At 41.3% G+C, this 16591-nt stretch overlaps 1 protein-coding gene across 2 annotated transcripts in view; it reads right to left on the reverse strand.

Moving 5' to 3' along the window:
- The window catches only part of nrbp2a (nuclear receptor binding protein 2a), a 57777-nt gene that overhangs the window by 27050 nt on the left and 14136 nt on the right, over positions 1 to 16591 (reverse strand). For both annotated transcript variants that reach the window (XM_071376897.1, XM_071376896.1), the window contains exons 2-6: positions 4018 to 4140; positions 3512 to 3613; positions 3111 to 3200; positions 2569 to 2609; positions 1349 to 1443 (exon numbers count right to left, since the gene is read on the reverse strand). In XM_071376897.1, the coding sequence (XP_071232998.1) occupies positions 1349 to 1443; positions 2569 to 2609; positions 3111 to 3200; positions 3512 to 3613; positions 4018 to 4140 (451 nt within the window). The remainder of the gene's footprint in view (positions 1 to 1348; positions 1444 to 2568; positions 2610 to 3110; positions 3201 to 3511; positions 3614 to 4017; positions 4141 to 16591) is intronic.

Here is a 16591-nt window from a genome sequence, read left to right on the forward strand (position 1 = left end):
AAACGTTTTTTATAATCAATCCTCAGGTTGTTTTTACAATAAATAATTGATAATATTTCAACTGGACGGTAGCCTTTTCAATAGAAGAGAGAAAGAAAAGGTCTCGCTCCCGGTGCGCGCGCATGTACAAATCTGAGGACATCTGGCTATCCACTGACGCGATGTGATCATTCTCGCTCATTTTTCAGAATAAAAGCCTGAAACTATGTCTAAAGACTGTTCACACCTTGTGGAAGCCATAGGGAAAGGAATCTGGTTGATATCCCTTTAAATGGAGGATAGGCTTGCAATGGAAAAGAGTCGTTTCAGAAAAACAGCACTTCCTGGATGGATTTTCCTCAGGTTTTCGCCTGCCATATCAGTTCTGTTATACTCACAGACAATATTTTGACCGTTTTGGAAACTTTAGAGTGTTTTCTATCCTAATCTGCCAATTATATGCATATTCTAGCTTCTGGGCCTGAGAAATAGGCAGTTTACTTTGGGCACGTTTTTCATCCAAACATCAAAATACTGCCCCCTAGCCTGAACTTTGAAAGTTTCTTCAAGTGCAGTCGCAAAAATCAACAAGCACACTGATGAAACTGGCATCTCATGAGGACTGACCACAGGAAAGGAAGACCCAGAGTTACCTCTGCTGCAGAGGATAAGATCATTAAAGTTGCCAGCTTCATTAATTGCAGCCCAAATAAATGCTTCAGAGTTCAAGTAACAGACACATTACAACATCAACTGTTTAGAGGAGACTGGTCAAATTGCTGCAAAGAAACCACTACCAAAAGGACACCAATAAGAAGAGACTTGTTTGGGCCAAGAAACATGAGCAATGGACAGACTGGTGGAAATCTGTCCTTTGGTCTGATGAGCCAAAGGGTGGCTACTTTGAAGAATCGAAAATATATTTTGATTTGTTGAACACTTTTTTTTTGGTTACTACCTGATTCCATATGTGTTATTTCATAGTTTTGATGTCTTCACTATTATTCTACAATGTAGAAAATATTAAAAAGAAGAAGAAAAACCCTTGAATGAGTTGGTATCCAAACTTTTGACTGGTACTGTAATCCCCATTCAACTTAATAGAATGTGAAATCACTGTAGGTCTGTTAGAAGGGTACATTAGGAACAGCCGTCTCTTATTACCATTGTTCGTTGTTTTTTGGTGATTAGATAAACACCTGCGTTGTAATTCTCCAATCTTTTCCCTGCAAGTGTCCACTTGTACACTACCTCTGATGCTTTTAAAAGTATAGCATTTCCTTTGCTTTTAAATCCAACTAGCATCAGGGAAAACGGTGGAGTACTGGGACTCTTTCCCCCCCCCCTTCTTGCCCTGTAGACCACATACCCGAGCCGATCTTGATGAGTCCGTTGTGCTGGATAAAGATGGTGTCACACGTCAAGTTGCCATGGACTATGGGCGGGTGGCAGGAATGCAGATAACTGCGGATATAAATTCACATTCATATTTTTTTTTTAAGCAAACCTTTTTGCGTGCGTGTGATTTCTGTCCTGTGTTAAAATCAAACGTCAGTCATATATTATGTCTTGTCATGTGCTGTGTATAATCTACTTCGTAAATCTTCTACAGGAGAAGCAGTTTCACATCGTTCAGCTTGATGTTGAAGTTGCTCATTTATAGTAGTTAAATATAATACAATTTAAGAGACACATGTAAACATGGCAGCCAGATTCTCCCCTAAACCTGCTAGGATACTGCTTTGTGGAGCTGCCATCTTCTTTTTTCCTCTTGTGACCATGTGGTGGAAAGTACCTAAGTAAAAATACTTTAAAGTACTTAAGTAGTTTCAGGTATCTGTACTTTAGTTTTTTGATATGTTTGACTACTTCTACTTTACTACATTCCTGAGGAAAATAATCCACTTTTTACTCCATACAATTTCCCTTTGAATGCTTAGCTGGACAGGAAAATGGTCTAATTCACACACTTAAAGAGAAAATCCCTGGTCATCCCTACTTCATCTGATCTGGTGGACTCACTAAACAAATGTTTTGTTTGAAAATTATGTATGAGTGTTGGAGTGTGCCCCTGGCTAACAGTAAAAAAAAAAAAAAAGTAAAACAAGAAAATCGTGCCATCTGGTTTGCTTAATAAGGAATTTGAAATTATTTACACTTTTACTTTTGATACTTAGGTATATTTAAAACCAAACACTTTTGATCATTTTCTATTAAGGTGTCTTTACTTTTACTCAAGTATGACAAATGGGTACTTTTTCCACCACTGTCCTTTAGATAGATCACTGAATAAATAGAGTTCACACAAAACCAATGTTCTATCACTGCCATCAGAATTATAGTTGAACTTTTGCTTGAAAACGCAAAAAAAAAAATATATATATAAAAGTCAACATCATTTTAACTAGATTTGAACCACAATTTGACTACAATGTTTTCAAGAGTTAGTTTATTTCAAGCAAAGTTCACATTTGTTGAAAATCAACCAAAAAAGGGACCGATTTTGTGTTACACATTTGCCCAGTGGGGGGGAAAAAAGGACAGAATTTGGGTAAGTTTTGAGTGACAGGTTGAATGGTGGGTTCTTACCTCAGAGCTGACAGAATCTGAGTGCACCATCGCTTCCATGCCTAGCAAGCAGAGAAACACAGTTTTACTGAATTACTTAAATAGATACAAAAACAGTGGCCTCGTTCCAGGCCGTCTACGTTGCAGTCATGCAACAAAATCTCACACCGTCTGGATAAGTGTTTAACCTACTGGTGCAATCTGATGCCCTGCTGCAGAGCATTTTAATCGGTTAGGATGTGCAGCTCGACTGCTTTGCGGGTGGTCTGGAATGCGTCCAGAGACAAATACAGGATAAGTGACTACGAGAAACGTTCTAAATCCTATATGTTGTGGTAGTTTTAAAGCCAAACACTAGATGGCGCTATTCCCAGTTGAGGTTTGATGAGGGAGGAGGAAGACGAGTGGAAATGGACCATAGAGATGATAGATCTGACAACATGGGTAACGCCATTCAGGCTACCCATAGGAATTACCCACCCACTTGACTACTTTAAAATGGTGGAAGCCCTCAGCCTTTTGGCCATTAGAGGCCTGTATCATTCTCTATGGAATGGACTCACCTTGACATTCATGGTCTTGTGGTTTTTCTTTGTTTTCTTTAAGAACTGCTTGAGACTGCCTGATGACATGTACTCTGTGATGAAGATCACCTGAGTTCGGAGATAGACATGGAGATATAATGAGTGGAGGGTGGGGGGGTGGGGGCATCAGTGTTCTTGGAAAACCTTGTTTATCCAAAAAGTGTAAAATTATATATCCATATACTATAGTCATTGAAATTCACAAGCCGTTTTGAATTGACTTTTTTTTTTAAAGGAGGGGAATTACTTCTCCAGGACGCTGACGGTTTGTTCCTGTGTACAGTATGTACTGGTTACCTGTGAGTGTGTGTCTGTGTCTGTGTCTGTGTCTGTGTGTGTGAGAGAGAGAGACCAAGGTCATGCATGCTCATGTCCCTCACCCTCGCCCGACTCTCCCTGGTGTCCAGCCAGTACTTATGGAACTTGACAATGTTGGGGTGATCTACATGCATCAGGCTCTCAAACATCTCCCTCATTCGATCCTGCAAGACAAACAACCATGAAGACCCACACTTCTGAAATGTTTTATTACCTTTATTTAACTAGGCGAGTCAGTTAAATAACAAATTCTTATTTACAATGATGGCCTTGAAACATTGGGTTAACTGCCTTGTTCAGAACGACAGACTTTTACCTTGTCAGCTCGGGGATTCGATCTCACAACCTTTCGGTTACTGGCCCAACGCTCTAACCACTAGGCTACCTGCCCGCCCGCCCCGCCCCATGACCTCTCAAAGCCGGTTATCCATATAACTCTTTGACAGACACACACACGACAAAAATATATACCGTTCTAGTCCTGCCGGGTCCAATTATTATTATTTTTTATACCAGATTGTGCCTTTAAAAGTGGGGGGAAATCAGGACAGGATTATCAAAAAGATACCTCGTGAGATTTGAAGACCTTCTTATCGGAGAACTGCACTTCGTTCCACACCACCTCCACCCCCTCCTCTGTGTCCATGGCCAGTGAGGCAGTCTCGATGCCCGGAACATTCCCCTGACTCACCTACAAAAACAGAGGAAAGCGTAGGTCCAAAGTATTAGTCAGCCCTCTTCGAAACTGTTAAAATGCTTCCCTCTGTGGCCTGGCTGCTCTAGGGGTAAAGCCAGTCTCCAGCACAAGTCTACAGTGTCGGCATAGGTTAGAATCTGGCCTACTGTCATATGACACATCTCCATCTTTCCCCATTGTCATCCTCCATCTCCATCTGTTCAACAAAAGTCAAAAATATAAATGTATAATGCTTCCCTCCTTCTTCCCCTTCTTGAGGCAATCACTGAAACAAAACAATTGAATAGCTGAAAGCAAGGCTACCACCTCTTAGTTTTTACCAATCCAGACATGTCAGATCAGTGATTACTTCAAAGAAAATGAGGATTTGTTCAAAGTATTCAAAATGAACCCTGGTTTCGCGCTGCATGTTATAGTGGTTCATTTTAGAGGTACAGAAGCAAAGCTTGCACCGACCATTTAAAAACGAACAAACATTGTTTACAACTTCCAATATGTTCTAGAATAGAATATACACTGAGTGTACAAAACATTAGGAACACACCTCATCTACACTGATTGAAGTGGATTTAACTCGTGACATCAATAAGTAATCATTGACTGACCAGCTGTAATGAAAGCTCTGTCATGGAAAGAGCAGGTGTTCCTAACGTTTTGTACACAGTGTATGACTCAAGTATCCCCAAAATGTCTGGTAGTTGAGCAACAACCATCTACCTGACAGGGAGTTGCAAAGGACAGTATAAGAACATAAGTTAGGGGGAAAAAACAAATTTACATTAGTTCTATTTGCATAAATGAGTCTAAATTGAATAAGTCAATGCTCTTCTGACTCACGCTGTAAGGGATCAAAAGGAAATGATCCTGTTCCAAACAGACTGCAGAGAGAGAGAGCAAACGGGGTCACACAAGGAAGATAGTCGCTAGGAAAAGTCTACACACCCCTTGCATTGTCTTAACATTTTCGGTCTTAAAATGTAATCTAAACAAGGGAATAAGTTAGCATAGTCTAATGATCTACAACAACCTACTCCACATTTACAAAGTGAAAGATAAGATAACATTTTCCAAATTACAATCATTTAACAAAAAAAACAACAAAAAAAAAAGTGCTGGTACCATGTTTCATGAGCTGAAATAAAAGATCCCAGAAATGTTCCATATGCACAAATGGCTTATTTCTCAAAAATGTTGTGTACAAAAGTGAGCATTTCTCCTTTACCAAGATAATCCATCCACCTGACAGGTGTTGCATATCAAGAAGCTGATTAAAACAGCATGATCATCATTAGAAATCAACTTTTATTGGTCACATACACATGTTTAGCAGATGTTATTGCGGGTGTAGCGAAATGCTTGCGTTTCTAGCTCCAACAGTGCAGTAATATCTAACAATACACACAAATCTAAAGTAAAGGAATTAAGAATATATAAATATTTGGATGAGCAATGAATAGAATACAGTATATACACATGAGATGAGTAATGCAAAATATGTGGTAAAAAATGTAAACATTAAAGTGGCCAGTGATTTCAAGTCTATAGGGCAATAGCCTCTAAGATGCTAGTGATGGCAATTTAACAGTCTGATGGCCTTGAGATAGAAGCTGTTTTTCAGTCTCTCGGTCCCAGCTTTGATGCACCTGTACTGACCTCGCCTTCTGGATGATAGCGGGGTGAACAGGCAGTGGCTCGGGTGGCTGTTGTCCTTGGTATTTTTGGCCTTCCTGTGACATCGTGTGCTGTAGGGGTCCTGGAGGGCAGGTAGTTTGCCCTCGGTGATGCGTTGGTAAAGACCGCACCACCCTTGGAGAGCCCTGTGATTGCAGGCGGTGTAGTTGGCGTACCAGCCGGTGATACATCCCGACAGGATGCTCTCAATTGTGCATCTGTAAAAGTTTGTCAGGGTTTTAGGTGCCAAGCCAAATTTCTTCAGCCTCCAAAGGTTGAAGAGGTGCTGTTGCGCCTACACCACACGGTCTGTGTGGGTGGACCATTTTAGTTTGTCAGTGATGTGTACCGAGGAACTTGAAGCTTTCCACCTTGTCCACTGCGGTCCCGTCGATGTGGATAGGGGGGGTGCTCCCTCTGCTGTTTCCTGAAGTCCACGATCAGCTCCTTTGTTTTGTTGATGTTGAGTGAGGTTATTTTCCTGGCACCACACTCCCAGGGCCCTCACCTCCTCCCTGTAGGCTGTCTCGTCATTGTTGGTAATCAGGCCTACTACTGTTGTGTCGTCTGCAAACTTGATGCTTTAGTTGGAGGCGTACGTGGCCACGCAGTCATGGGTAAACAGGGAGTACAGGAGGAGGCTGAGCATGCACCCTTGTGGGTCCCCTATGTTGAGGATCAGCGGAGTGGAGGTGATGTTTCCTACCTTCCCCACCTTGGGGTGGCCCGTCAGGAATTCCAGGACCCAGTTGCACGGGGCGGGGTTCAGACCCAGGGCTCCGAGCTTAACGATGAGCTTTGAGGGTACTATGGTTTTGAATCCTGAGCTATAGTCAATGAACAGCATTCTTATAGGTTTTCCTCTTGCCCAGATGTGATAGGGCAGTGCGATTGCATCGTCTGTGGATCTATTGGAGTGGTAAGCAAGTTGAAGTGGGTCTAGGGTGTCAGGTAAGGTAGAGGTGATATGATCCTTGACTAGTCTCTCAAAGCACTTCATGATGACAGAAGTGAGTGCTACGGGGCAGTAGTCATTTAGTTCAGTTATCTTTGCCTTCTTGGGTACAGGAACAATGGTGGACATCTTTAAGCATGTGGGGACAACAGACTGGGATAGGGAGAGATTGAATATGTCCGTAAACACTCCAGCCAGCTGGTCTGCGCATTTTCTGAGGACGCGGCTTCCCCAGCGAGGGTTAACGCGATTAAACGTCTTACTCACATCGGCCATGGAGGAGAGCACACAGTCCTTGGTAGCTGGCCGCGTCAGTGGCACTGTTATACTCAAAGCAGGTGAAAAAGGTGTTTAGCTTATCCGGAAGCAAGACATCGCTATTCGCGACGTGGCTGGTTTTCCTTTTGTAGTACGTGATTGTCTATAGACCGTGCCACATACGTGTCTGAGCCGTTGGATTGCGACTCCACTTTGTCTCTGTACTGACGTTTTGCCTATTTGATTGCTTAAGGACGGAATAACTACACTGTTTGTATTCGGCCATATTTCCAGTCACCTTGCCATGGTTAAATGCGGTGGTTTATGCTTTCAGTTTTGCGCAGATGCTGCCATCTATCCACGGTTTCTGGTTTGGGTAGGTTTTAAAGTCAGTGGGTACAACATCTTTTATACATTTCCTGATAAACTCAGTCACCGCATCTGTGTACTCGTCAATGTTATTCTCATATCGCAGTCCGCATGATCAAAACAATCTTGAAGCATGGATTCTGATTGGTCAGACCAGCGTTTGAATAGTCCGTAGCACGGGTACTTCCTGTATGAGTTTCTGCCTATAGGAAGGGAGGAGCAAAATGGAGTCGTGATAAGATTTACCGAAGGGAGGGCCTTGTAGGCATTTCAAAAAGTTGAGTAGCTGTTGTCCAATGTTCTCAGAGCGAGTACTACAGTCAATGTGTTGAGGAAACCGCTACTGAAGTACTATCATTTTAGCTTTGTTAAAATCCCCTTCTACAATAAATGTGGCCTCAGGATATGTGGTTTCCAGTTCAGTGTACTCTTTGAGGGCCGAAGTGGTATCGGCTTGATGGGGAATATACACGGCTGTGACTATAACCGAAGAGAATTCTCCTGGAAGGTAATACGTTCGGGATTTGATTGTGAGGTATTTTAGGTCGGGTGAACAAAAGAACTTGAGTTTCTGTATGTTATCACAATCACACCATGAGTAGTTAATCATGACATACACCACAGCCCTTCTACCCGTAGAGATCTTTATTCCCATCTGCGTGATGAACTGAGAACCCAACTGGTTGTACGGTCTCAGACAGTATATCTCGAGAGCCATGTTTCCGTGAAACAGAGTACATTACAATCCCTGATGTCTCTCTGGAAGGAGATCCTCACCCTGAGCTCGTCAACTTTATTATCCAAAGACTGAACATTAGCGAGTAACATACTCGGAAGCGGTGGGTGATGTGCGTGCCTCCTGAGTCGGACTAGAAGTCCACTCCGAATACCTCTTCTCCACCGGCTGTGTTTTAGATCAGCCTCTGGAATCAATTGCCCTGGGGGGTACGAACAAAGGATCCAATTCAGGAAAGTCGTATTCCTGGTCATACTGCTGGTGAGTTACCGCCGCTCTGATATCCAAGAGTTCTTTCCTGCTGTATGTAATAACACCCAAAATAATTCTGGGCTAATAATGTAAGAAATAACACAGAAAAAATAAAAAAATACTGGGGAGCAACATGTGAAGACGCGAACAATTTAACAATTTACTATTAATACTTGACCAACACCTCCCCCACCGTCTTACTTATGTAACATTTAATATGGAATCGAACCCAATTGACTAATCTGGCTTTTTCCCATTTTTTTTGTCTTTTAATCGTAAAATGTCGAGACAACAACGGCCAAGACGTGGTAATGACAGCTATCATTAAATCTGAACAGACTGTGCTGGTTAAGGTGGAGTCACTATCCACTGACCTATCTGCACAAATAGCTATTCTCGCCACCGAGGTATACATAAAGATCGACTCCGTTAACGAAGACTTGACGAGACATGACACCCGTCTGAATAGCCTGGAATATGGCGCAAATATTTACTCCGACAAAGTGGTGACACTGGAAGATCAAGTCACCCGGCTATCATCAGATGTCATCAAACTCACTTCCAAGGTTGAGGACCTCGAGAACAGACAGCGCCGGGGGAACTGTCACATTTTCGGCGTGAGAGAGGGACTCGAGACCGTCGGCGGAATGCAGCCTACCCTGTCCATAGCTAAACTGCTACAAGAAATTCTAGGCCTCGATTACGCCCCCACCCTTGACAGGGAGTACAGAAGCATACAGTCCGCACCGAAGAATGGGAAGCCACCCAGACCCATAGTAGTTAAATTCCACTACCGTCAGGAGGAGGATGTCGTCCCTAAGGCAACGCGAGCAGCTCCCATCACCCACAATGGCCAGAATGTTCGCATTTACCCGGACTACACGGCGGTAGTCATGAAGAAGAGGTTCAGTTTAACATGGTAGCGTTTTGCTCTACTCTAGGAGAGGTAGATGCAGCCTTCCAACAGGGGGAAGGCCAGCATAGGGGTCCAAGGTTTTCTGGCTATTTTGTTGTTTTTAGCTGTTTTTTTATTTTCTTTATATTTTATTACTCTGACCTTTCAGCACACTGGCCATGAGATCGTACTAACATGAATTTCTGATTACTATGACTATGCCTAATTCACATACTCCACATGCTCCACATGCTTTAGCAGCTGGAACGTAAAAGGGATTAACCAGGTGGTCAAGCGTAGCCAAGTGTATGCTCATATTAAGTCCTTAAGTCCGTTCATTGTTTTTCCTCCAAGAGACCCATCTCTGGTCTAGCGACCATGATAAGACCAAATATTTCACTCCAACTTTGGTGCTAAGGCCAGAGGGGCAGCCATCCTTATCAGAAAAGGCACCCCATTTGTCTCCTCCAAAGTAATTTCAGATACTAATGGAAGATATATTATAGTGATGGGTAAATGGTTTAGCACACAGGTTATTCTAGGCTAACCTCTATGGTCCTAATTGAGATGACGCTCAATTTCTCTGACCTCATCACAACACTTTCCGACCTTAACGCTCATCATTTGACATTGGGTGGAGATTTCAAATTGTGTATTGCATCCAAGTCTAGACAGATCCAGACCGAAGCCCAACAATGTAATTTCTAAAATCAGGCGCAGTAATCAACTCATTTCCAGAATCCTATAATTTGTCTGATTCATGGAGGAGAAGCAATCCCACTGCTGAACAATACTCCTTTTTTTCCCCTCCAGTCCACCGCTCATACTCTAGGATTGACTTTTTTCCTGCTGGACAATAGAATTCTTTCTTTTGTAACTAATAGCCAATATCCCAGCATCGTTATCTCAGACCATAGTCCTGTCCAGACAGATATCCTCTTTCTGGACAGTACTGTGTCACAATGCGCGTAGCGACTTGACCCACTACTACTATCCTGTAGTGCCTTTAAAAAAAATACATATCAACTCACATTGATGTCTTTTTACAGATCAACTGCACCCCTGACGTGTCTCACTCTACTGTGTGGGAGTCGTTAAAAGCATATCTAAGGGGCCAAATTATTTCATACATGACAAACAGCGCACCAAACGCTTATCGGAGCTATCGCAACTCATTCTAGATGTGTACAACAGATATGCCTGTTCTCTGACTCCTGAACTCTACAAAGAGAGACTGCTACACCAATCTAGAATTTGACAATCTTTCCAAACAAACGGAGCAGCTTCTGTTTAAGTCGAGGTAAAAATTCTATGAACATCTCACCAGCTTCGACAATCCGCTGCCGAGCAGCACCATACCTGAAATCTGTGTTGCAGCTGACTTCTACTAGTCTACTAATCCCAAAGAAATCAATCAATTTAAGCAATTCTACTCTGTTCTTTACGCGTCAGAGACTCTTCCTGACACATCTCATATGCATGCATTTTTAGACATCCCCGGTCTCAATTCATATGAACAAACCAACATGGATGCCTCAATGAGTGAAGATGAAGCTACTGTGGAAATCCAGTCCATGCAGAGTGGTAAAGCTCCTGGGTCTGATGGCTTCCCTGTTGAATTTTATAAAGCATTCTCCTCTAAATTATCCCTTATCCTCAGCTCAATGTACAATGAAATCCTTTCTAGTCAGAAACTGCCACAGACCCTTACCCAGGCGACTATTTTGGTTTTGCTTAAAAAAGGACAAGAATCCCCTAGACTGTGACTCATACCAACCTATAAGCCTTTTGTGCTGCGATTATAAAATTTTCACTAAGGTCCTCTCGTGCCGTTTAGAGACAGTGATGCCTAATATAATAAACTCTGACCAAATCGGATTTATCTCAGGTAGGTAATCTTTCTATAATATGCGCCGGCTATTTAATGTTCTTTATTCTGCCCACTCAACTCTACAGCCAGAGGACGTCATCTCTCTTGATGCCGAAAAGGCTTTCGACCGGGTTGAGTGGGAATATCTATTTACAGTCCTAGAGAGATGATTTGGGTTTGGCCCGTCATTCCTTTCCTGGATTAAGATTTTGTACTCGTCCCCAGTGGGTTCTGTTCACGCCAACAATGTTACCTCCAGCTACTTCGTTGTCCACAGGGGGGGGGGGGGGGGGCAGGCAGGGTTGCTGTTTATCCCCTTTGCTATTTGATATGGCTATTGAGCCTCTTGCTATCGCCCTGCGGGCGGAGAAGAGGATTAAGGGAATATTAAGGGGCAACCTAACATAATTATATGCAGACAATCTTATTTTATACATCTCTAACCCTATGGAGTCTATACCCCTATCTCTTGGACATGCTACAAGGTTTTGGGACATTCTCTGGTTATAAGTTAAACCTAACAAAAAGTATGCTCCTCCCCATTAATCAGTTAGCAGAAGGAATTGGGTATGCCCCATTTAAGGTGGAGCATCAGGTCTTTACTTATTTGGGGATAAAGGTCACACGCTCATTTAAGGCTCTGTTTAAACAACTACAAAACACTCCTGGAGCGCACTAAGCAGGATTTCATAAGGTGGTCGTCTCTTCCCATTTCATTAGCAGGTCGCATTAATTCTGTTAAGATGACTACTGCCTAGGTTTTTGTACTTATTCCAAATGATTCCCCTTTTTCAGCCAAAGTCGATGTTCAAACAACTGGACAGCTATATTTACAACTTCATTTGGAATAAGTCAAATCCACAAATGAGAAAGGTATATCTAGAGAGACCTAAGCCCGCAGCCGGGCTGGGCCTTCCCAATTTTTTACACTACTACAGGTCAGCAAATATATCTATAATGTGTTTATTGGGTTTCTACATTTGAAAACAAATGTTACAGTCAAGCCTTCCAACTTCTCCGGTCTCGCTCCTGTGCTCCTCAATGCCCATGAACCTCGGCACCCATGTTTTGAACCCCATTGTTAATAGAGAGCGACCGATTAAAAATCGGCATGGCCGATTAATTAGGGCCGATTTCAAATTTTCATAACATTCGGTAATCGTCATTTTTGGATGCCGATTATGGCCGATTACATTGCATTCCACGAGGAGACTGCGTGGCAGGCTGACCACCTGTTACGCAAGTGCAGCAAGGAGCCAAGGTAAATTGCTAGCTAGTATTAAACTTATCTTGTAAAAAAAAAAACTAGTGATTATGTGAAGATTTTAACTACACATGGTTGATGATATTACTAGTTTAACTAGCTTGTCCTGCGTTGCATATAATCAATGAGGTGCCTGTTAATTTATCATCGAAATCACAGCCTACTTCGCCAAATGGGTGACGATTTAACAAAAGCGCATTCGCGAAAAAACAATCAACAACCATAAACATCAATGCCTTTCTTAAAATCAATACATAGACGTACATTTTTTAAAATCTGCATATTTAGTTAAGAAATTCTTGTTAGCAGGCAATATTAACTAGGGAAATTGTGTCACTTCTCTTGCGTTCATTGCACGCAGAGTCAGGGTATATGCAACAGTTTGGGCCGCCTGGCTGGTTGCGAACTAATTTGCCAGAATTTTACATAATTATGACATAACATTGAAGGTTGTGTAATGTAACAGGAATATTTAGACTTAGGGTTGCCACCCGTTCGATAAAATACGGAAGGGTTCTGTATTTCACTGAAAGAATAAACGTTTTGTTTTCGAAATGATAGTTTCCGGATTTGACCATATTAATGACGTAAGGCTCGTATTTCTGTGTGTTATTATATTATAATTAAGTCTATGATTTGATATAGGAGTCTGACTGAGCGGTGGTAGGCAGCAGCAGGCTTGTAAGCATTCATTCAAACTTTACTGCATTTGCCAGCAGCTCTTAGCAATGCTTGAAGCACAGCCCTGTTTATGATTACAAGCCTATCAACTCCCGAGATTAGGTCAAAGGCATATGAAATATAAATGATATAGAGAGAAATAGACAACGTGTCAATTCCTATAATAACTACAACCTAAAAACTTAACTGGGAATATTGAACCACCAGCTTTCATATGTTCTGCACAAGGAACTTAAACGCTAGCTTTTTTACATGGCACATGCACTTTCTTCTCCAACACTTTTTGCATTATTTAAACCAAATTGAGCATGTTTTATTATTTGAGACTAATAGATTTTATTTCTGTATTATATTAAGTTAAAATAAGTGTTCATTTGGTATTGTTATAATTGTCATTATTACAAATATATATGAAATCGTACGATTAAATCGGTATCGGCTTTTTTGTTCCTCCAATAAATCAGTATCGGCGTTGAAAAATCATAAAAAAATAAATAAGTCAACCTCTATGTAAGAACTCCCTTAAAATCTGGTCCCAATTCCCGAAATCACTTTAGCCTTAAACAAGCAAGCGGCTTCTCTCCATTAATAACATCTAATCATCTCTTCCCAGGGTCACAGATTGACACGGCATTCCAGTTCTGCCATAGGAACGGTCTGATGTTTTTTTGTGACATAATAAAATTGTCCATCAATGATTCCCAACCAAATGTACTGATCTTGAGCAATTGACAAAAACGATGGCCATATTTTGCCCTAAGGGGTGTGAAGACTAATGCAGTGAAGAAATCATTTTTTTAATTTTTTATTAATAGGAGGGGTTGTGTAGTTCTGTAGAAAAACAAAAACAAATTTGATCCTTTTTCTAGATTAAATTCGAAGACAGCAACATGTGAATGTGTAAGGGGTGTGTAGATTTTCACTAGGCACTGTACACACTAGAACTACCTTTATTACTGCCATTATTAACCATTCACTGTATGCACGTCTCAAAATCCTGTGATTGGACGTGAAGTAGAAAGCAACAGTATTTATTGGAGATGGTAAAATGTGAGAAAGGCCCATTGTTTTGAATAACCTAATTACATTTCAGGCCATACAAGGTCACCTTTAAAAATCACTTAAAAAGTAGCCACCCCACCACTGCTTCGGGAAACCGTTGAGGGATGGGGTTGGACTAACCGCTCAAATTCAGAGTTCCATGACATGCTTATTATTTTGAGTTCTGATACCACAGTTAACTAATAAGGCATTTATTGTCACGGCCGTTGCTGGAAGAAGACCAAGGTGCAGCGTGGTCAGCGTACATTTTCCTTTTTATTTCAAAATGGTCGCCAACAAAACAACACACGAAAAACAACCGTGAAGCTTACAGGGCATTAGTGCCACAAACAAAGTTAACTACCCACCCTGAAAGGAGGGAAAAAGGGCTACCTAAGTATGGTTCCCAATCAGAAACAACGATAGACAGCTGTCCCTGATTGAGAACCATACCTGGCCAAAACATAGAAATCAAAACATAGAATGCCCACCCTAAAAATCACACCCTGACCAAACCAAATAGACATAAAATGCTCTCTAAGGTCAGGGCGTGACATTTATAAGTTAAAGTTTCAATTTTTTTTTACGTGTCTTACAGTGAAATGCCTTTCTTGCAAGATGCAGTAATCAATAACAATGTAATACTAAAAATAACAACAAAAAGATAGAACAAAAACACACAAGTTATATAAAAGAAGACAACTAAGCGTGTTATATACAGGGTCAGTCAGTTCCAGTAACATATTTACAATGTGAAAGGATACTGTAGTCATCAATAATCAGTACAAAAATGGATGAGCCAATCACAGATAAAGGACAGCGGCACCTCCACTTCACAGATAAACCCCCATCCCATATTGAGGACACATAAGCAGTCTTCAGACTGTAAATACAGGTCCTCTTCATTAACGTCGTACCATAAATAAAAACATGGAAAAATTACAGCATATAAAAAACAGAAACCTTTAAAAAAAAGTTGGGTTCATACCATCAAAAAGGAGTGGGCCACCAACAAACAAAAAACGTCAACAAATGGGGAGAATGCATTGCATGACAATTTCACAAGCAAATAGCACTTGATAACACAGTTGGACTGTCATTCGCATGAAGAACGGCATGCGGATTTCCTTGTACAAGTTGCAGTTCATGTCACAGCTCAAAAATATGGGACTCGGAAACTATCTGCAGTTAAGACGGGATAGTCTAGAAATGTTTTTTTTTTTTTAAACGCTGGTGTACATGTACTCCTTTTAAGTGGTCACTGTCAAATAAAACAATAGTATCCAGAATTGTAGCCAATCCAGCACAATAGTTAGATGTTCTCTCATTCATGAATTAGTACAGTGGCTTGTAGTCATGTCTTGCAAATGCGATGTAAACAGTTTGTTGGACCACTGCAGTCTTCAGTACACACAACAGCAGGTTCTGATTACCATGCTTCCCCTAAAGGTTGCAGGATGTATAATCTCTCACTCACACACCATTCCAAAAAATATGCACCTTATTCCCTATATAGTGCACTACTTTCCACTAGAGCCCTATGGGCCCTGATCAAAAGTAGTGCACTATAAAGGGAATAGGGTGCCATTTGGGATTCAGACATTATCACTCAGTGGGAGGGCTGTTGTTGAGAAGAAACCTCTATTAAAAAAAAAAACTTTACTGCGAGGTTTTTCACCAGCGAGCCCGTTAAAAAAGTTACTTATTCAAGGCCTGAGTCATCCACTTTATCAAAATGTAATAGGCTGTGGTTTAGACTGGAGTTGTACGAGTGTCTTATTTGTGACGTGCATTGTGCAAAATCTGCCTCAGACTCCTTGGCGTCTCAGTAGGCCAAAATGGTGAAATATTGGTTTTCCAGCCCTCCACATACCCCACTGTGATCGACTGGAAATCGAACCAGTGTTGTCTGCAGGCCTCCAGACGGTATTAGCCCTCTGAGGTAAAGCCGAGAGCACAGAACTCAAGTTTGGAATAAGCCCTAAAGTTTTTTTATTTCACCTTTATTTAACCAGGTAGGCTAGTTGAGAACAAGTTCTCATTTACAACTGTGACCTGGCCAAGATAAAGCAAAGCAGTTCGACACATAACGAATCGTGTAACTCTGTTGTATCAACAAAACAAAAAAGATATTGGTTATCAAAAGTACACCAACTAAAATGGACAATATTATAGCTACATATTTGAGGCAGAAGTATACATTAGGGGGCACTGGTTATTGCATGCAATTCTAAAAAGATTAATGCGGTTTCTCTCTTTACCACAAAGGTTGGTAGGCACAACAAAGCAGGAGTTGAAACCAAAATTATTTTCCAATCGTTTTGTTCTGAACAGAACCATTATTTTCCCCCAGTTCCACTGTTCTGATAAGCAAAGTAAAGTTCTGAACTGGTTCAAACACAACAGTGTTTATATAAACTCAGCAAAAAATTATAAATAAAAAAAAGTTCCAC

This window comes from Salvelinus alpinus, chromosome 30 (assembly GCF_045679555.1).
Source record: "Salvelinus alpinus chromosome 30, SLU_Salpinus.1, whole genome shotgun sequence".
In the NCBI taxonomy this organism is placed as follows: Eukaryota; Metazoa; Chordata; class Actinopteri; order Salmoniformes; family Salmonidae; genus Salvelinus; species Salvelinus alpinus.